The sequence below is a fragment of the Mastigoproctus giganteus genome, chromosome 13 (genome assembly GCF_048544385.1).
Source record: "Mastigoproctus giganteus isolate SK-2022 chromosome 13, ASM4854438v1, whole genome shotgun sequence".
Classification (NCBI taxonomy): Eukaryota; Metazoa; Arthropoda; class Arachnida; order Uropygi; family Thelyphonidae; genus Mastigoproctus; species Mastigoproctus giganteus.
The window spans coordinates 18,443,327-18,465,283 of NC_143587.1; the positions used below are offsets into that span (position 1 = coordinate 18,443,327).

The window sequence follows — 21,957 nt, forward strand, 5'->3', positions numbered from 1 at the left end:
AGCTACTCTTGCAGCCCGTCTGCACTGCTCAGAGAACTTCATATCTGCCTGCACAACCACCCCCAAGTCCCTTTCATTCTCTACCACTGTCAGTGTAGTACCACAGAGTTGATACGTTGCTCTGGGGTTGCTGTTTCCCATGTGTAGTACTTTACATTTGTCAATGTTAAACTTCATTTGCCACCTCTCAGCCCATCTGCTCAACCTTTCCAGATCCTGTTGCAGCAGCATAGTGTCAGTAGTGTCCTTGACAACCCTGCCAACCTTTGTATCGTCTGCAAACTTGGACATTAAGCTTGATATACCATCATCAATATCATTTATAAATACAGAAAACAATAATGGACCCAACACTGAGCCCTGAGGGACTCCATTAATAACATTAGTCCACGATGAGCAGTGTCCATTGATTACCACTCTCTGTCTTCTCCCCTTCAACCACCCCTTTATCCATAGCAGCAATTTGCCTCCAATGTCACACTGCTCCAATTTGTGTAACAGTCTTCCATGTACAACAGTATCAAAAGCCTTTCTAAGATCCAAGTATATAATATCAAAGTTATTCCCTGCATCCAGTTCTTTTGTGACTGCATCATAGTATCCAATCAAGTTGGTCAGGCAAGACTTCCCCTTAACAAAACCATGCTGTGTCTGAGCTATAACTGAAGTCTTGTCTAAATGATCCTGCAGTGCTTCTTTAACCAGTGCCTCCATTAATTTTCCTGGAACAGAAGTTAAGCTCACAGGTTTATAATTACTTGTGTCAGCCTTTGATCCTCCTTTGTGAATTGGGGTCACATTTGCACATTTCCAGTCTATGGGTACCTCCCCTGAGTCCAAGGAAGCTCTCATAATTATGGCTAAGGGTTTGCTTACTTCCTCTGCTGCCTCCTTTAATATAACTGGATAGATCCCATCCACCCCAGGTGCCTTTCTTATGTTTATCTTCAACAATTTCTCCTCCACTTTACTCCCAATTATTTCAAGATTCTGTAGCTTACTGCTAGAGTTGAATACACCTCTGGCATTCCCCTTGCTGAATAGCTCGTCATGTGTGAATGTCGATGCAAAATATTCATTTAGTTTGTTAGCTATCTGAGCAGGATCAATAACAGTTGACCCATCAATATCAAGTGGACCAATCTGATTCATCCCCTTCCTTCTAGAGTTTACATAAGTAAAGAACTCTTTGCTGTTTTTCTTTGCATCCCTTGCGAAGGATTTCTCGTAATCTGCCTTCGCCTGCCTAACCTCCTTTGTAACTTGGTTGCATATCAACTTGTATCTATCATAGGCTTCTGTGTCATGTGTTAATTTGTAAGTATCCCATGCATTTTTCTTCTCTGCCATATGCCTCATTAGTTCATCTGACATCCATTTTGGCCTAAACCTTGAACAATATTTCTTAGTTGGTATGTAAAGCCTAGTAGCTTCCAAGATAAGTTCTTTGAATGCTTCCCATTTTGAATTTGCTGTTGGTAACATCATCAGTTGGTCCCACTGTATAGAATTTAAATACTGTCTCAGTCCATCGTAGTCGCCTTTACGGAAGCAATAACCCTTCCCTTTACCCCTAATGGTAGTTACCTCTTTGAGTAAATCCCACTTCAGCACACTGTGATCACTGCCACCTAGTGGTTCATTTATCTGCAGATTCTTAATGCATGAAGAATCACTGCTGATAATCAAATCAAGAGTATTACTCCCTCTAGTTGCCTCCCGAACATGCTGATGTAGAAAACAATCATCCAATAAATCCACAAAAGCCCTGCTAGTGCGTGAGTAACCAGCCCCCAAATTCCAGTCAATATCTGGGAAATTAAAATCTCCCATTATAAGACTGTCTGATTTACTGGCCCACTCTATTTCCCTGTACAGTTCCTTATTATACTCATCAGAGTCATTAGGCCTATAGCACACTCCTACTCTCAATTTTGATCTCCCAATGCTTATGTCACACCAAACTGACTCAACACTGCACTGTCCAGTGATGTCGACTGGCTTCACTTCCTTGGTTTTTATGTGTTTCTTAACTAATAGCATAACCCCTCCCCACTTCCTATCCTGTCTATCCTTTCTGTAGACGTTGTACTCCCCAAATTGCAGTTCTGCATCCCTTATATGGAACCGACTTCCATCACTTGTTGTTGAAGTTGATAGCCTAAACAAATTTAAAGCTCAACTGGACAGGTATTTCGAACGAACGGAGGGGTGAAATGGGAGTGGTTTTTTTTTTTTTTTTTTTTGGCTGATGCTGAATAAGCTTGCTTTCTTGCATCATATGCCTCTGCTAATGCTAATATATTTTAAATTAAAAAAATAAATAAAAATAATGCTATATCTGTGTGACACCACGTCTCTGATATCCCAACAATATCTGCCTTTGATGTTTTGAGCAATACCTCAAATTCATCAAATTTATTTACTAAACTCCTAGCATTGGTGTAAACACAAGTATACCTGCACCTGTTTCTATTCTTAGCTACCCTAACACAACCCATGTGTTTACTTGTACCGCAGTGGCTCCCAGCAGTCTCTGAAATACCATGCATCTTGTTTTTCAGGCTTCTGCTCATTCTAATAGAAGCAGTGCAAGAATCTCTTTCACCTCTGCCAGTGGCTACTGTCAATCTATTGGTCTTTGTCTCCCCCCAAGCTAGCAGTTTTCCGACCCACCTAACACTGCCTCGATAGCATCAGCAAATATTCTTGCACCCTTTCTATTTAAGTGTGTCCCATCCCTGTAGAAGCAATCTCTCCTGTTAACAAGTACAGTCCAGGCTGAAAAAAGTCTACCCCTTGAGCCTTGCACAATGTTTCCAGGGCCGAATTGATCGACAAGGCTCTCATCATATACTCCCTAATGACATTGTAGGGCAGATATCATCCTTTAAGGACACAAAGGGTGATATTGTTGTACATGTTGGCACTAATGATATTAAGAGTAGGAGACCGGCAGAATTACTTAACAAGTACAGGTCACTGTTGAACAAAAGCCGAGAATTAGGATTGAATTTGAAAGTGTCTGCAATTCTGCCCAGACACGATAGGAGGGAGTATATGATGAGAGCCTTGTCGATCAATTTGGCCCTGGAGAGATTTTGCAAGGCTCAAGGGGTAGAATTTTTCTCAGCCTGGTCTGTGCTTGTTAACAGGAGAGACTGCTTCTACAGGGATGGGATACCTTTAAATAGAAAGGGTGTAAGAATATTTACTGATGCTATCGAGGCAGAGTTAGGTGGGTCGGAGAAACTGCTAGCTTGGGGGGATACAAGGACTAATAGATTAACAGTAGCCACTGGCAGAGGTAAAAGTGATTCTTGCACTACTTCTATTGAAATGCAATTCAGCAGCAGCCTGGAAAGCAAGGCAATGGGAATTTCCAGGACTGCTGGGAGTCATAGTGGAACAAGTAAATACATGGGCTGAGTTAGGGTAACTAAGAGTAGAAACAGGTGCATGTATACTTGCATGTACACCAATGCTAGGAGTATAGTTAATAAATTTGATGAGCTTGAAGTTCTAATCAAGACATCAAACGCAGATATTGTTGGGATATCAGAGACATGGTGTCACACTGACATAAGCAGTGTGGAACTGGAATTTGGGGAGTACAATGTGCTGCATAACTAACAGTTATGCTGTTAGTTAAGAAACACATAAAATCTAAGGAAGTGCATCCAATTGATGTTGGTGGACAATGCAATGTTGAGTCTGTTTGGTGTGCACTGGGAAAGGAAAAATGAGAGTAGATGTGTATTATGGGCCTAATGAATCTGATGAGTATTATGGGCTTAATGAATCTGATGAGTATAATGAGCAATTGTGCAGAGAAATGGACTGGGCCAGTAAATTAGTGTCTTATAATGGGGGATTTTAATTTCCCATATATTGACTGGAATTTGTGGGTTGGTCACTCACACACTAGCAAGGCTTTTGTGTATTTATTCGATGATTGTTTTCTACAGCAGCATGTTCAGGAGGCAACTAGACGGAGTAATACTCTTGATCTGATTGTCAGTAGTGATTCTTCATGCATCAGGAATCTGCAGATAAAGGAACCAACAGGTGGCAGTGATCACAGTGTGCTGAAGTGGGATTTACTCAAAGAGGTAACTACCATCAAGGGTAAAAGGAAGGGTTTTTGCTTTCGTAAAGTTGACTATGGTGGTCTGAGACAGTATTTAAATTCTATATGGTGGAACGAACTGATGATGTTACCAACAGCAAATTCAAAATGGGAAGAATTCAAAGAATTAATCTTGGAAGCTACTAGACTTTTCATGCCAACAAAGAAATATTGTTCAAGATTTAGGCCTAAATGGATGTCAGATGAACTAATCAGACATGCATGTGACAGAGAAGAAAAATGCATGGGGTACATATAAATTAACATGTAACACGACACAGAAGCCTATGATAGATATAAGCTAGTCAGTAACCAAGTTACAATGGAGGTTAGGCAGGTGAAGGCATATTACGAGAAATCTTTGGTAAAGGATGCAAAGAAAAACAGCAAACAGTTCTTTACTTATGTAAATTCTAGAAGGAAGGGGATGAATCAGGTTGGTCCACTTGATATCGATGGTTCAACTGTTGATCCTGCACAGGTAGCTAACAAACTAAATGAATATTTTGCATCAACATTCACACATGAGGAGTTATTCAGGGAGGGGAATGCCAGAGGTGTATTCAACTCTGGCAGTAAGCTAGATAATCTTGTAATAACTGAGAGTAAAGTGGAGGAGAAATTGTTGAAGATAAACACAAGAAAGGCACCCGGGGTGGATGGAATCTATCCAGTTATATTTAAGGAGGCGACAAAGAAAGTAAGCTAACCCTTACTTTCTTTGTAAGGGGTACCATAATTATAATAATTATGTAAAGGGGTACCATAATTATGAGAGCTTCCCTGCACTCAGGGGAGGTACCCATTAGGGCTTGCAAACCGGTTTTATAAACCGGTTAAATCCGGTTTTCATATTGAGTTGTTAAAACCGAAACCGAGCTTCTAAAACCGAATTCGAATATTTTTTTTAGTTAGACCTCGAATATAGTTTTTTGTTACACACATTTTCTTTTGTTTGTTCGTTTATCTGGATCGTTCAACTGCTTTGTTTTAAACATGTTTTTTTTATTTTATTTTATGTTTAGGTACGAATCTCATGGGCAAGTGGCCCAAATCTAGGAGGGGTACCTTTTATCTTCCCACCTGTATCTTTTGAAACTTGCCTCGTTTAAACTCTTCATTCAGTGCTTGCGGGAGTGACGCATAGTATTGTGCCTTTGTTATCTTCAATATTTTTATTTAAAATTGTCGGTGATATAAATTCCTGCTAATTAATATTTATTACTCTTAATATGTCTAAGATGAAATCAAATGCATGGAATTATTTTGCTCGAAAAAGCAAAGATGAAGCACAATGTTTGAAATGTCAGAAGATAATGAAGTCGTCTGGAGGATTTACGTCATCTTTGATGTTGCATTTAAAGAAAATGCATCAGATTGACATGACATTAAACAAGATAACAGTGAACCTCCCGTAAAAATGGTAAGAACATTAGAAAACTTTATCGTTAAAAAATCTATGGAAGAAGAGATTTCAAAATTAGCTGCTTTAGATGAATTTTCTTTTAATTCAATTTCCAAGAGTGAGTTTATACAATCAAGCCTTCACCTTCAGAGAAATAAATACGATAAATTACCACCAGCCTCAGTGAATTGAATTAAAAAATATGGTTCTGAATTATTATAAAATTAAGAAAGAAGAACTCTTTCAGCATTTCAAAAATTCATTGGTTTTGGGTGCACAGTATTCATTGACTCTAGACGAATATACGTCTATACAAAATAAAAGGTATATGAATATAAATGTGCATTCAAAAGACAATCATTGGTCGTTAGGTCGTATTGAGATTAATAGTTCACTTGATAGCAGAAGAACTGAGCAAATTGTGAATGGACACTTGAAGGAATTTGGTTAAAACTTGGATGAGGATATTGTTGCCTGCACCACCGATGGAGCAGCAATGATGATTAAGTTTGGCAAGTAAATTACGCCTAATCATCAACAATGTATAGCCCATTGTATACATCTGTCAGTTATAGATGTACTTTATGAAAAAGCAATTAATTATGGTGCCATAGTCTCTGAGTCTCCCAAAGACAATGAAGAAAATGAAAATAATGAAGAAAGTAGTGATGATGAAGAAGTTGAAGAAAGACAGCAAGGCATGCTTTATCAAACCGACTTTACTGATGAGCTCATTTATTTCTTCAATCCAATGGCCAATATTGCACAAACTATTAACAAAGTCAGAAAAATTTGCATGCTTTTTCGAAAATCGCCTACCAAAAATGACACATTACAAAATTTTGTTAAAGCAGAATTTAATGGGAAAGAATATAAACTTATATTAGATTTCAAGACCAGATGGGATAGCACATTCTATATGATTGAGAGATTTTTGAAATTGAAAAATTGCATTCCAAATGCTCTATGTGCAGTACTGTCAACTGAAGCTGTGTCTGACGATGACTGGAAAACACTTGAATTGCTGTGTGAAACTTTGCGACCAGTTGAAATGATTCTGAAGGCTATAACCTCAAAAGATACAGACTTACTTAAAGCAGAGTCTTCAATAGAATTTCTGCTTGCTAAGCTTGATACAGCAGAAAACCCATTTGCTTTCAAGTTTCACCAAAGCCTTTTGCAGCGTTACAATGCAAGACGAAATTACCAAACTGTGGCTTTGCTGAGTTATCTACACGACCCCAAAAAGTTTAGGAAAGAAGAGTCAGGTTCAAGAACTTTTGATTTTCCAAGTAAGCAAGTTTTGAAAAAGCATGCTGAAGAGATTTATCAGAGATTATTTGCAAAACATTCTGAAGGAGTCTTAGCGTTGAATGAAGAAACTGAAAATAAACGAACTGTTCTTTTAGAAGAAAACAAAGACTCGTCTAGTTCCGATGTCGGAGATACACTCATGCGAGAGTATTATAGAGTAATAAAGAGATTAACTGAAGAGCCTTCAAAATATTCGAGTGAATTGGAAATCAGCAAAGAATTTAAAATTTTGGAGGCAACTAGCAGTAGAAGTGAAAAGCTGGAGAAAGTTCATAGAGCACTGCTGACCATTAAACCAACAAGTGTCCAATCTGAGAGAGTGTTTTCGATCACTGGTCTCTTTAACACAAAAATAAGGTCAAGCCTATCAGGAAAAATGCTTAATATACAGTAAACCCCCGCTATTCGCCGGGGTTACGTTCCTGAGAAATGTCGCGAATACCGAAAACGTGAATACTGAGTTATGGCTCCCATAGTAATAAAGGGGTTCCATTCCAAAGTATGAAATATATAAGAAAAGCTAGTCAAAAATTTTGTCTATGTATGTATTATATGTACCTTCATAATATGACTATGTCCATAGACAGTACATAGTGAAATGCAAGCATATGGCATTGAAATGAAAATAAGAAACAATTTAATATTAAATGTAATATTTATTATAAATTTCAAACAAATCTTTTAAACCAGCACCTTTGCTAGCTAAAAAACTTATCCCGCCAGTGCTATCACCAGTTTTGATAAAGTGTTGATAAAGGAGTTTTGCCTTTTCACGAATGATGAGTGAACTTAATGGAATTTTATTTTGAGTTCGGTCTTCTATCCACAGATTTAAAGCTTTTTCCATTTTTTCTAATTTACATCACGAGTTACAGAGCAAATTTTTGAAGCAATTAGCACGTTTTCACGGACACTACGGCGGATTTTTTCTTCCGATTTCTTGATTGATCGTACCGTTGACTCATTGATTTTATAATGTTTTGACACTGAGGAGACATTTTCACCATTAGAAATTTTGTCTAATAACTCAATTTTATTCGCTAATGTCATCACCTTCTTTGATCTTTTCACATTTCCCTTGTTATTCGTAGCCATATTTTTGTACGGGTTAGAAAGAGCTTGTCCACAATAAAGTCACTTTCTTCCATTAACACGCTAGAAAAGTCTGTTTTACACTGCAAAACGGTAGATTTATCATTTTTGTAAGCATATCAATTTATAAATTGATAAATTTATTCAATTTATAATTCCAGTTCTGCACTGCTTATGTCTGTGTGACACCATGTCTCTGATATCCCAACAATATCTGCGTTCGATGTCTTGACTAGCACTTCAAGCTCATCAAATTTATTAACTATACTCCTAGCATTGGTGTACATGCAAGTATACATTCACCTGTTTCTACTCTTAGTTACACTAACACAGCCCATGTATTTACTTCTTCCACTATGACTCCCAACAGTCCTGGAAATTCCCATTGCCTTGCTGTCCAGGCTGCTGCTGAATTGCATTTTAATTGAAGTAGTGCAAGAATCACTTTTACCTCTGCCAGTGGCTACTGTTAATCTATTAGTCCGTGTATCCCCCCCAAACTAGCAGTTTTCCGACCCACCTAACTCTGCCTCGATAGCATCAGCAAATATTCTTGCACCCTTTCTATTTAAGTGTATCCCATCCCTGTAGAAGCAGTCTCTCCTGTTAACAAGCACAGACCAGGCTGAGAAAAATTCTACCCCTTGAGCCTTGCAAAATCTCTCCAGGGCCGAATTGATCAACGAGGCTCTCATCATATACTCCTTCCTATTGTGTCTGGGCAGAATTGCAGACACTTTTCAAATTCAATCCTAACTCACAGCTTTTTTTTTTCAGTGTATATCAGCATGCACACACACGCTCACATACACACACTTTTCAGAATTGCAACTCTCACTGTGATGATGCTAATAACTTCTAGTGTCACGGCACAATGTACTTGTCCTGGTTGAGGCAAATCCTCAACACTTTCAATACTATTCTTTTAAACTTATTCACCCACTCACAGATACAATTAACCAAACTGAGCCAACATTGTGATACATTTCAGCAGGTTTTATTCCTTCAAAGGACATCTCCATAGCCAGGTGGACAGGAGCAGCAGTGCATAGCACACGCTTCTTGATTAGACCGGGGTCTGAGTCCGTGAACACCAAATACAGAGGATGCAGAAAGGTAAGGGAATGACCACCGCATATCCCCGGAGCAATATTGCCTTAGTTGCTAATGCTCCTAAAAAAAAAACCAAATAAGAATAATTCTTTCAGCATTGAGAAATCAAATTACAAATTGCACCCATATCTTGGTGCTTGACTGTCCTGAAAAACTGACAATTTTCCAAATAACACCATCAGATGGTGCTCATTATTGCCAACAGACTTCAATCAATAATCTGACACAAGATTATAAACAATTTTTCAGAACATAATGTGCATTTTATATTGGTTTTGTGGTATTCAGTTGAATGACTTTTGTATAAACTTTCAACATGTTGCTACACTCCTCCTGATTTTTGCATTTTTTCTTATAAGAAAAGTACAGTATGGAAGTAAATATGTTAGACATTTTCAAAAAGGTGCAGCACTACTATGGGTGCATGCCCATCAGATAACTCAACACTAATGGCAAACAGAAGGCATGTAAAAACAAAATGACAAAATAGGAATAGAAAAGAAGAATTTTGTAATGAGACCCACAGCAGTAACAAAATAAAGTATGAAATAAAAAAAGGACTTAATTGCAATTGAACAAGATTAGCTGCTGCAGCTAGAAACAAAGATAAGATGAAATTAAACAGGTAAGTATTGTTAACTGTTAAGTAGAAATTAATTATATATATATATAAACAGATAAAAATTGTAGAAAACTTTTTTAATATAACTTATTTCAGCTAACTGATGTAGTTTACGCAAATCGTGGTCAATTGACTTAAGAATGGAATAATGAAATTCCCTAAGAAGTATGCTTCTTTCCAGTTTCATTATAACTGTATACATGAATGTATTACTAACAGTAAATGAATTACATTGACATTAGTTGAACAATAAAGGTTTGTACTATAATTGTTTTAATTATATAGATATATAATTGGATTGAGCAAGCTGTATGCTGATGGCAACCTTCCACTTGCTCACACAAGACATGAGGGGAGCATTTATTTAAATTTAGGAAGGATGGTTGCAAGATAGATGGCAAGAAATTTTCTTTCAGCCATGGGTAGTTGAGCATTCGAACAAACTTTTATCTGGTGCTGTGGAGTGGGTAGTTTAAATAAATTTAAAAAAAAGAACTAGATAAATTATTAGTGTGTGTGTGTGTGTGTGTGTGTGTGTGTGTGTGTGTGTGTGTGTGTGTTGCTGTATAAGTATGCTTTCTTGCATCATTTTCCACTATTAATACTAATAACATACCGGTGTATATGATAAATAATGCATATCGAAATTAATTAAATCTAGTTATAACTATTTATCCTTTGTAGTAAAGACTGCAGGATATTTCGACATAGCCATTGAAATATTTTAAAAATATGTTATATTCCCTACCTGATAGGATTAGCAAAAACCACATCGTTTACCTGTCTCAGTTTTCAAAAAATGGCATTGAACATTTGCTATAATGCACCCAAATGACATATCCAGTGTACCACTGATTGTATTTATTTGTACTGAAAATAGGTTGTAAGCATTTTAACTGTTAATGTGACATTCATATGTATTATTATTTCTCTTCATTTGTTCCATCCCATGACGGTTATTGGTACCAAGTGCACAGGGTGGTTGATATGTGTGGCTGCTTGCTATTGTTATTGTTATTGGTTGAAGCATTCTCTGACTATCCTATAGGTGTTCATGATTGTGACTTTTTTTTTGAAGTTCTTGTAGGTGTTTTTTAGAAGATCTATTGCTCTTAGTGTTTTGTGTAGCCCCTTTGACACTGTGCCAGTGGTTGACATGGTGTTCGGGGTAGCCATTACTTGTTCCAAATGCAACATTTCTTTTCTTTGACTTGCTGTCTTAGGTCTCTGTACTCTCTGATCTTTTCCTCAGTGGTTTCCTTGAGGTTGACAATGTTGGACACTGCTGTGTCGGTCAGACAGATCGTCCTTTCCTTCTTGTCAACAAGGGTTATGTCCGGTCTGTTGTATAGGATTGTCTTGTCCATTATTATGCCACAGTGCCAGTACAGTTTGTGAGTTGTCCTTTCCTTCTTGTCAACAAGGGTTATGTCCGGTCTGTTGTGTAGGATTGTCTTGTCCATTATTATGCCACAGTGCCAGTACAGTTTGTGAGTTGGGGTTTCTAGTACAGTCGTGGATTCATACTTGTAATATGGTACACTTTGTTTGATCAACTGGTATTTCCTCGCTAGCTTCTGATGTATATCTTGGCGATCTGATCATGTCTCTGAATGTACTCTGAGTGATTACCCTGCATCTTGCAGTGATGTGTTGGATTGTTTCTGAGGCCAGATGACAGCATTGATATGTGTCATATGTCACTCTGGACTCCTTGATGATGTATTTTCTGTAATTTCTGGTGTTGATTACCTGGTCTTGGATGGCAAGCATGATTCTTTCAGTCTTGGGGAAGAGTGTCCTGCTCATGAGTAATGTGTTGGAAGGCATTTTATATATGTGGTCTTGATGGAGATCATTGTACTGTCTGCCATGGAGTGCCTTCTTTGCCCATCTTTCTATCTTCATTTCTTCTGTCTGGGTTGGAGGGATCTCCACACTTAGGTTGAGTAGGGTATGCTGCTTAGTTATCATTCTTATGGCCTGGTATGGCGGTGCTGTGTTTTTCTGGAAGTAATCCTTCAGAACCTCAGTTGCTTTCTTCTGTTGTTCGATGAGATCTATTAAGCCTCTTCCTCCTTGTTGACATCCAACACCTCTTCAACTGAATGCATGACTACCTTGTTTGACTCAGGTTTGAATACCTTGTGCTTAAATATATAAGCATAAGGTGGTCAAACCTGATGTTCATTTTCAGCAGTGTAAATATTTTTCATTGATATCTCAAATAAAACATTGTGTAATCATTTGAAAATCTGATAATTTATTTTTGTAATCTATCTGAAGATTATCGCCAACTTTGGTTAAAATCGAATCACTCTTATATCCATTTCCCTCAGTTTATTTGCATTTCACTGTTCAAAGTTGTAAATTATAATGACATAGAGTAGTTTAGTTTCTCTGGTTGACTATGTTGAAATATTTAAATACATTAAAATTCAAATTTAGGATGGATAGGTGCAGGTCAGATGTAAAAAAATTTGCCTTTAGCCAGAACAAACTTCCATCTAGTATTATGATGGAGGCAGCTAGTTTGAATAAATTCAAAGAACTAGGTAAACTGCTAGAGAGGGATAGACAGGTAAAATGGGAACTATTGGCTTTTTTTAGTGGGGTGGGGGGGGGCTGATGCTGTATAAGTTTGCTTTCTTGTATCATATGGCATTACTACAACTGCTGCTACTACTACTACTACTACTAATAATAATAATAATAATAATAATAATAATAATAATAATAATAACCTGGTTGGAACCATTCCCAGATATTCAGGTCAGTGAATAGCAGACCAGAGAAGGACCATCATTCACAAAGAATCTAATAGCTCCTGCAATCTTGAAAAAAATCAAGCAGGATGTGAGCGATCATCTACAAAGAACAAAGAATATGGTCAATATGGAACCAGAGGAGGAAGAACAGGAAGAAATACACCCAGAGCAGCTGCATTGGAAAGAGACGAGGTCATGATATCCAGAATAGAAGAAGAGTGGAAGAAGGCCCTAACAGAATTCGAAGGAATGGACTCCACAAAGACCTATGTGGCACTGAAGCAGAGGCCCAATAGAACCTTTGGAGAGTCACAGACCACCTCAATTGGTAAACAATACCACATTACCTCGACAACAATGTGTGCAATGCAGTATACAGCTGTGTGGAGGCCATCCACACAGCTGTATACTGTGCTGCCATAGCAGCCACTGGGATTAATGAAAGAGAAATGAGAGAACAGCAGCAGAAGAAACAAAAACAGAAGGAACCGCCAGCATGGGAAAGAAGATTTCAGCAGAAGATAGAAGAATTAAGAGTCAAGGTAGGCCAATTGACCCAGTACCAACAGGGTAAAAGGAGTAAGAAATTTATTGGAAAAGTGAAGGGCATCCTCAAGAGAGACAGCTTCCATACCAAACATGAGACCAAAAATCAGAGAATAGGAGAATACTTGGACAAACTGAAGCAGAACCACCTTGCACTCAGCAAGAGACTATGCCAATACAAAGATAGCTCCCAGAGAAAAATAAATAACCGAATCTTCGATGAGGACCAAAGAGCCTGCTACAGGAGTCTTGGAGAAGACAGGAAAGAAGGGAACCGACTACTTGAGCAGAAGATGATTGAGGAGTTATGGTGCAATATGTGGAGCAGGGAAGTAAGACATAACAGCCTAGCCCCCTGGATAGAACTAGAACGGAAGAAAACTAAGGATGTACAAGAAATGAGAGAGTGGGAGATTTGAGCGGAAGAAGAAAAACAGTTGATCAGGAACTCCCACAACTGCCGAACTCCAGGAAGAGATAACCTCCACAAATATTGGTACTAGCAGAGCAGTTCACCCGAATGATAAGGCACCCATAGACAGTCTCAAAGTTTCTCACTCAAGGAATGGTATATCTGAAACCTAAAGACAAAGATATAAGAAATCCTGCAAAATACAGGCCGACCATCTGCCTTCCAACAATGTACAAGATCTTGACCAGCTGTATAAAGAAGATATCAGATCACTTGGAGAGTCTGAACATAATGGCTGAAGAGCAGAAAGCATGCAAGGAAAAATTAACCATAGATGCCGCAGTTATAAAGCAAGCGTACAAGAAACATCACAATCTCTACACTGCCTACATCGATTACCACAAGGCCTTCAACTCCATGCCTCATTGCTGGCTAATAGAGATGCTGTAGATCTACAAAGTCAGTCCGATAGTGACAAACTTACTAGGACCAATGATGCCGAAATGGAGTACCACCATTAAGGTCAAAACATCGCAACCAGACCAATCCCCATCAGGAGAGGAATCTTTTAGGGAGATGCCCTGAGTCCATTGTGGTTCTGTCTAGTACTTAACCCGCTATCCACCTTGCTGAACAGCAGCAAGTATGGATATAACCTCAAAGAAGGAAGGAAGAATCTGTACACCCTCACCCACCTGATGTATATGGATATTATCAAACTCTACGCAGCAACTACTCCAGATCACTGAAGATTTCAGCAATGATATCAGGATGAAATTTGGTCTAGACAAATGCAAGACCAACGGATTGCACCAGGGAAAATTAGTCAGCCGAAACTACCTACTGCAGACTGGCAAAGAGATTGAAGCCATTTGTAGGGCGAAAGACCTAAAAATATCTGGCGATGATGCAGGCTCAGCATTTAGAGCATAAGGAAATCAAGGCTTGACTGAGCAAAAAATACTCTCAGAGACTTAGAAGCCTGCTGAAAGCAAAGCTAAATGGAGGGAACAACAGTTAAAGATACAGATCCAGTGTTAACGTACTCCTTCAGGGTCATAGATTGGACTAACACTGAGCTGGAGGATATCATGAGATAGATAAGGACAATGATGACCAAGAGCTGACAATGCCACTCGAAGTCAGCCGTAGAGACTGACAATAGCTTGGAAAGGAGGAAGGGGCCTGATAGACCTCATCGAGCAACAGAAAACAGCAATAGCTAACCTGAAGGATTACTTCCAGAAACACACAGCAGCATAGTATTAAGCCATAAGGAAGATAGACACGTGGTATACCCCACTCAACCAAAGCGAGGAGTCATCTCCCACTCAGACAGCACAAACAAAGCTAGAAAGATGAGCAAAGACATTACAATGACCTCCATCAAGATCACATAGATAAAACTGCTTCCAATGCATGGCTCACAAGTGGGATGCTCTTCCCTAAGACCGAAGGATTCATGCTCGCTATCCAAGACCTGGTGATCAACACCAGAAACTATAGAAAATACATTGCCAAGGAGCCCGGAGTGATATATGACACATGTTGATGATGCCACCTGCCTCAGAAACGATCCAACACATCACCGTGGGATGCAAGGTTATCTATCACCTTGACTGAGTACACTCGTAGACATGACCAGGTAATCAGGATAATACATCAGAAGCTAGCAAGGAAATACCAGTTGATCAAAGAAAGTGTACACTACAGGTACGAAAACCAGGCAGTACTAGAGATCCCAACCACAGGCTGTACTGGAACTGCGCCATAATAACAGATAAGACAATCCCACACAACAGATCAGACATAACCCTTGTGGACAAGAAGAAAAAAAAGCTACCTATCTGATTGACACAGCAGTGCCCAGCACTGGCAACCTCCAGAAAACCCATGGGAAAAAATGAGAAAGTACACGAACCTAAGACAGGAGATCAAAGAGATGTGGCATGTGCAACAAGTAACGACCATCGTGATCATCGTGTCAACCACTGGTATGGTGTTAAAGACTCTACATAACAGCCTAGCAGCATTAGGTCTCCCAGAGAACACCTACAAGGAACTGCAGAAATTCTCAATCCTGAACACCTGTAGGATAGTCAGAGAGTTTCTCGACTGACAGTAACACCAGACAGAGCAACCACCCAGTGTATTTGCTAAGAATATTTGTCACGAGGTGGAACCCCCAATCAGGGAGAAATAGTATATAATATTAATAAGCTCACTTGCACACACAAGCACCTAGCAAAGCAGTTCACCTGAATGATAAGGCATCCAGAGACAATCCCAAAGTTTCTTACTAAAAGAATCACATATCTGAAGGCTAAAGACCAAGATACAAGAAACCTGGCAAAATACAAGTCGATCACCTGTCTCCCAATGATGTACAAGATCCTGGCCAGCTGCACCAAGAAGATACCAGACCACTTGGAGAGCCAAAATATCATAGCTGAACAGCAGAAAGGATGCAAAGAGCAATTCACCATTGGTCCCACCGTTATAGAGTGAGACGTGCCACAACCTATATGCAGCCTACATTGATTACTACAAGGCCTTTGACTCTGTGTCTCATAGCTGGCTAATAGAGACACTGAAGATCTACAAAGTCAATCTGACAGTGACATACTTCCTAGAAGCAACCATGGCAAAATGGAATACCACCAAGGTCGAGAACATCACAACCTCAGACTGATCCCCATCAGGAGAGGAATCTTTCAGGATGATACCCTGAACACATTGTGGTTCTGTCTAGCATTCAACCTGCTATCCACCATACTCAAACAGCAAGTATGGATATAACTTCAAAAAAGGAAGGAAAAACCTGTACACCCTCTCCCACTTGATATACATGGATGACATCATGCTCTATGTGGCAACCAAGAAGCAACTACTCTGAATCACCAAAGATTTTAGCAATGATATTGGGATGGAATTTGGTCTAGAGAAATGCAAGACCCATGGATTGCATCAGGGGAATTAGTCGGCCGAAACTACTAACTGCAGACTGGTAAAGAGATTGAAGCCATTTGTAGAGAGAGAGAGAAACCTACAAATACCTGGGGATGATGCAGGCTCAGTAGTAAGAGCACAAGGAGATTAAGGCCTGCCTGACCAAAAAATACCATCAGCGACTCAGAAGCCTGCCCAAAGCAAAGCAAAGCAGAACAGTTAAAGCCATAAATACCTATGCAGTCCCAATGCCAACATACTCCTTCGGGACCATAGATTTGACTAACACCAAGCTGGAGGATATCATGAGAAAGACAAGGACAGTGATGACCAAGAGCCACCAACACCACTCGAATACATGGAGAGTATTGACAATAGCTCAGAAAAAGGGAGGAAGGGGTCTGATAGACCTGATAGAGCAGCAGAAGACGGTGATAGCTAACCTGAAGGATTACTTCTAGAAAAACACAGCAGCACTCTACTAAGCCATAAGATAGACAAGTGGCATACCCCACTAAACCTAAGCAAGGAGTCCCTTCCCATCCAGACAACACAGATAAAGCTAGAAAGATGGGCAAAGAAGACATTCCATGGCAAACACTACAAAGTTCTCCATCAAGTCCACATAGATAAAATGGTTTCCTATGCTTCGTTCATGAGTGGGACATTCTTCCTCGAGACTGAAGGATTCATGCTAGCCATCCAAGGCCAGGTAATCAACACCGTAAACTATAGAAAATACATTGCAAAGGAGCCTGGAGTGTCAGATGATACATGTTGAAGATGCCACTTAGCCTCAGAAACAATCCATCACATCACCACAGGATGCAAGGTGATTAACCAGATGAAATACACTTGTAGATACGACCAGGTAGCCAGGATAATACATCAGAAGCTAGAGAGGAAATAGAAGAAGTTGATTAAGGAAAGTGTACCATATTACACTCCAGGCCATACTAGAGACCCTAACCCACAAGCTGTACTGGGACTATGCTATAATAACAGACAAGACAATCCCCGCACAACAGACTGGACATAACCCTACAAGGAATCCTGTAGAGAACACCTACAAGGAACTCCAGAAAGTCGCAATCCTGAATGCCTGTAGGATAGTCAGAGAGTTCCTCGACCAACAGTAGCACCAGACATAACCACCCTGTGCACTTGGTACAGTACTCATCACGGGGTGGAATCCCCCCATCAGGGAGAAATAATGTAATAACAATACATGCATATTTTTTAAAATAGGATGATGGAAATAGCTTATATTTATCATCACCAGATTTTATGATTGTTACAAAACATGCTGTACTTCTGTTTGGTTTTTTCCCCCATATTTTGAGTTGTAATTAACAGGTCTGTCATTGATATAAATACTACTTATTTATATGAATTTTTCAAATCCTTTAGGCTTGTAGGTGGCCATATGATGGACAGCATAGTCCTAGTGTATCACTAAGTTCAATTCATTCAACAAGTTCTGAAGGAGTATGTGGGGAAGAAGAGGAGGAAGAGTTTGGTGCCACAAGCTTAAAATGCTCAAGAGTAAGCATTTAGTATTAGTATTAATAAAGTAAAATTGATGGAAAGAAAGAAGTCTTATTTAACATCAGCCATAAAAAAAGTTCATATGGTTTGATCCATGCATTTGTTGAACCGCTCATTAAATTTACATAGCTAAATTAGATAGAAAGTTGTTCTAATGGTTAATGAGCATTTGAAACTTTTGCAACTATCCTTCCTGACATTAAGCATACCCTCTAGTTAGTGCCACCTGTGAAAGAAAAAAGATATTCCCATTATTTAACCCAGAAGTGGGTATGCCATTGCGTTTCATACACCAAAAAAAAAAAAAATTATTTAAAAATTAAAATATCTATCAATGTGAATTGTGAAGGTTAGTGATCTGCATCATTGATTTGCATAATTTCATTAGAATTAGGAAAAATAGCAGTAAAAATATATTAGTCTTATGTTGGTGTCGAACACTGAGCTCCTTCGAAAATAAATTTTTTCTTTAAGCTTTTCAGCAGGGAAACCTATTGCAAGAAAAGTGTGCCACTAGTGTATCATTTTATAACTGTGAGAATAAACTCAAACTTGCTGCTAGACAGTCTGTTTTAAAAATAAAGCATTAGTGAGGTAAGAAAAGAAAGTAAATGCAGATATAAATTATAAATTTATTATTTCTTTTCTGGAATTGGTGCAGCAAAGCATGCTGTCATTTATAGTTTCTACAGCCATATAATTTTTATAATACAGCTAATATGGTAAATAAATATTATAAAAATAATTATATCTAGCAGAATTATAATAGTGTAAAATTTAGTATTCTTCAAGTACAGTATTCACTTTTGATCTCCATCATTAGTTATTTTTAAATTTGAAAAGTGTAGTTGTAAAAAAATGCTTAAATGCATGATTGTTCATCAAAAAACACCCATTGTTGAGTTAATTGTCCATAGACTTTTTTTTTTTTTAATCCACTTTGCTAACCCAAGATTTGGCTGTACACCAATTGGGAAATATATATATATAAATAGGTATTCAATGTAACTCTTTAAAGGTAATGTTTAAAGAGTTACAGAGAAAAGAGGTATACAGTTGATGAAATGGATTCAGTGAATGCAAGATTAATAAATTAGGTATGACAGATGCACATAAAAGTGCAAAGCAGCATTAAAGGATGTAAGAGTATATATAAATTGTATTAATATTAAATTAAATTAAGTATGCATAAATGGATGTGAAAATTACACAAGGTGCCAGTAAATGTAAGGGTGAGGAAAGTAGAAAAAGAGGAGTAGTAGATTAGTGAAAGGAGAAAGAATGTTAATATCCCAGAGGTTATGAAAAATTAAGTAAATTATGGGCTGAATTGCCAACCAATGTAAAGTGGGGGAACTGTAAAGTAAAATTAGCACAACAAAATACTAATAAAATGCAAATAAAAATAAAATGAAAATGGTATAGCTGTCATCAGCTATGGGGGGGGGGAAAGAACATTTTTAGTAAATGGTCTAATATAGGTAATGCAAAAATGCTGATCTGATGTCAGCTGAAATAAATATTGATACATGATCAGGTATTTCACCAGGGGACTACACCTGACCATGTATCAGAGGAACTGCATTTCTATACTTGTCCATAGTAGTAGAAGAAAAGTCAAAGGCCAAAAAGGAATGAAAATGAAATTAGCATTTTCTAATACAGCATGGACAAGGTAGTCCCAACACAGTGTAATTTATTTAGGTAAAAATAAGTATTGAGTGGAATAAAAATGGTTAATATCAATATGTTTAATATAAATATGTGGAATTTAGTGTAGAATTTAATTTTGTATAGATAGGAAATCAATTAGTAAATTAATAAGAGGAGTTTACCTCAATATAGTACGTGGAACACTTCCGTATGATACCCTCCAGAAATTAAAACGTAAAAAACGAAAAAATCGACAACTTACCGGTACATTAAAGTAAAATATAAATAATTAAATAATTAAAGTAAAATATAAATAATTAAATAATCAATTTAACACAATTCAAAATCAATTCAAAACAATTAAAATTCAAATTAACGCAATTAAAAGAATCTAACGAAAATATTCAAAACGATGCTTTTCGACCGACTGTCATGATCACAGGAATGAAAATTACCGAATCAGGCTAAACCTGCAACTTAAATAGTGATTATGTCTTCGCGCATGCACGTAAAGGTCCACGCATCGGAGATCAAATATGGCCGCCGAACATTAACAGAATTCTCGTGTAATTTAATTTCAACGGTTTCTGCAATTAATAGTCGCGTATAATTACGTTGAACGTTAAGTATTTTGGCCTCGTTAAATAAAAAAGTATGTTTTTCGTTAATGGCATGAAAGGCTAATTCTGACACTGCTGAACGAGACTATTAATTACGCGACTATTAATTGCAGAAACCGTTGAAATTAAATTACACGAGAATTCTGTTAATGTTCGGCGGCCATATTTGATCTCCGATGCGTGGACCTTTACGCGCATGCGTGAAGACATATAATCACTATTTAAGTTGCAGGTTTAGCCTGATTCGGTAATTTTCATTCCTGTGATCACGACAGTCGGTCGAAAAGCATTGTCAGCTTCAGGAAGGAAAATCGTTTTGAATATTTTCGTTAGATTCTTTTAATTGCGTTAATTTGAATTTTAATTGTTTTGAATTGATTTTGAATTGTGTTAAATTGATTATTTAATTATTTATATTTTACTTTAATTATTTAATTATTTATATTTTACTTTAATGTACCGGTAAGTTGTCGATTTTTTCGTTTTTTCCGTTTTAATTTCTGGAGGGTATCATACGGAAGTGTTCCACGTACTATATTGAGGTAAACTCCTCTTATTAATTTACTAATATTATTATCAACGTAGAACATATTGAGTATTACAGCTCTGATTCATACTATCTAATAGGAAATCAGTGTATTTTTAAACCCCGGGGGCTCACATCTGGTGAGTATGGGCTTGGCAAACCCAGGGTCCTGAGCTGGATATCATCATTCTTCTCTTTCTTGGTGATTCCTTTGTACTTCTCTCTCACTCTCTCTCTCTCTCTCTCTCTCGCTCTCGGGGTAACTCGGGATTTTTTTTTTTTTTTTTTTGGCTGGTGCAGCATAAGCCTCAGGCTTCCTTGTACCATATGGCTAATAATAATAATAATAATAATAATAATAAAAATAGATTTGGAACAAACAAATGGTATAAGGGTGATGAGGTATTAAATTGAGGATGGGGAAGAGAAAAAGGAGTATTTTAAATAGATAAAGACGAAAAATAGCAATAGAAGTAAGAGTGTTCATACTATAAGTAGGATAGTTTGCTTGTTCCAAATCTATTTTTAAAATACATTGATTTCCTATTTATACAAAATTAAATCCTACACTAAATTCCACATATTTATATTAAACATATTGATATTAATCATTTTTATCCCAACTCGATACTTATTTTTACCTAAATTAATTTTCATAATTTCAGCCCATAATTTACTTAATTTATCATAACCTCTAGGATATTAACATTCTTTCACCTTTCAATAATCTACTACTCCTTTTTTTCTACTTTCCTCACCCTTATAGTTACTGGCACCTTGTGTAACTTTCACATCCATTTATGAATACTTAATTTAATTTAATTTAATATTAATACAACTTATATATATATATATATTTTTTTTTTATATAAATAAAATTGTTTTTATGATGATTTTTTTTTTTTTTTTTTGATCTTATTATATAATATAGCATCAGAATTAAGAACAAAATTTAGTTTTCCATTTTAACCTGGCAGTAATTGGTGGGTAAACTGACAGGCAATCCTTGAAAATAATGTTCCTACTTAACCATTAATCAATGATTAAAAAAATTTGAAATTTTTTCTACCTTCCTAATTTTAATGACATTGTATAAAATGGGAATCCTGTTGTCTCGAAACTTTACTAGACATGTAATAGATGTCTAGTAAATAGATGAGGAATAGATGAGAAGTTTTCATAACGTCAGAAAAGGTTGAGATCAGAAATAAAAACTCCAATTTGCTTCAGAAAGGAATGGTTGAGTAGGAGAAGACAGAG

At 37.4% G+C, this 21,957-nt stretch overlaps 1 protein-coding gene across 9 annotated transcripts in view; it reads left to right on the top strand.

Moving 5' to 3' along the window:
• Nucleotides 1-21,957, top strand: part of LOC150075824 (uncharacterized) — a 376,562-nt gene that overhangs the window by 327,647 nt on the left and 26,958 nt on the right. For 8 of the 9 annotated variants that reach the window (XM_090387480.1, XM_090387477.1, XM_090387479.1 and 5 more), the window contains one exon: nt 17,761-17,895. The exons of the other annotated variant lie outside the window; for it this stretch is intronic. In XM_090387480.1, coding sequence (XP_090243606.1) covers nt 17,761-17,895 — 135 coding nt within the window. The remainder of the gene's footprint in view (nt 1-17,760; nt 17,896-21,957) is intronic. 9 annotated transcript variants of the gene reach the window in all.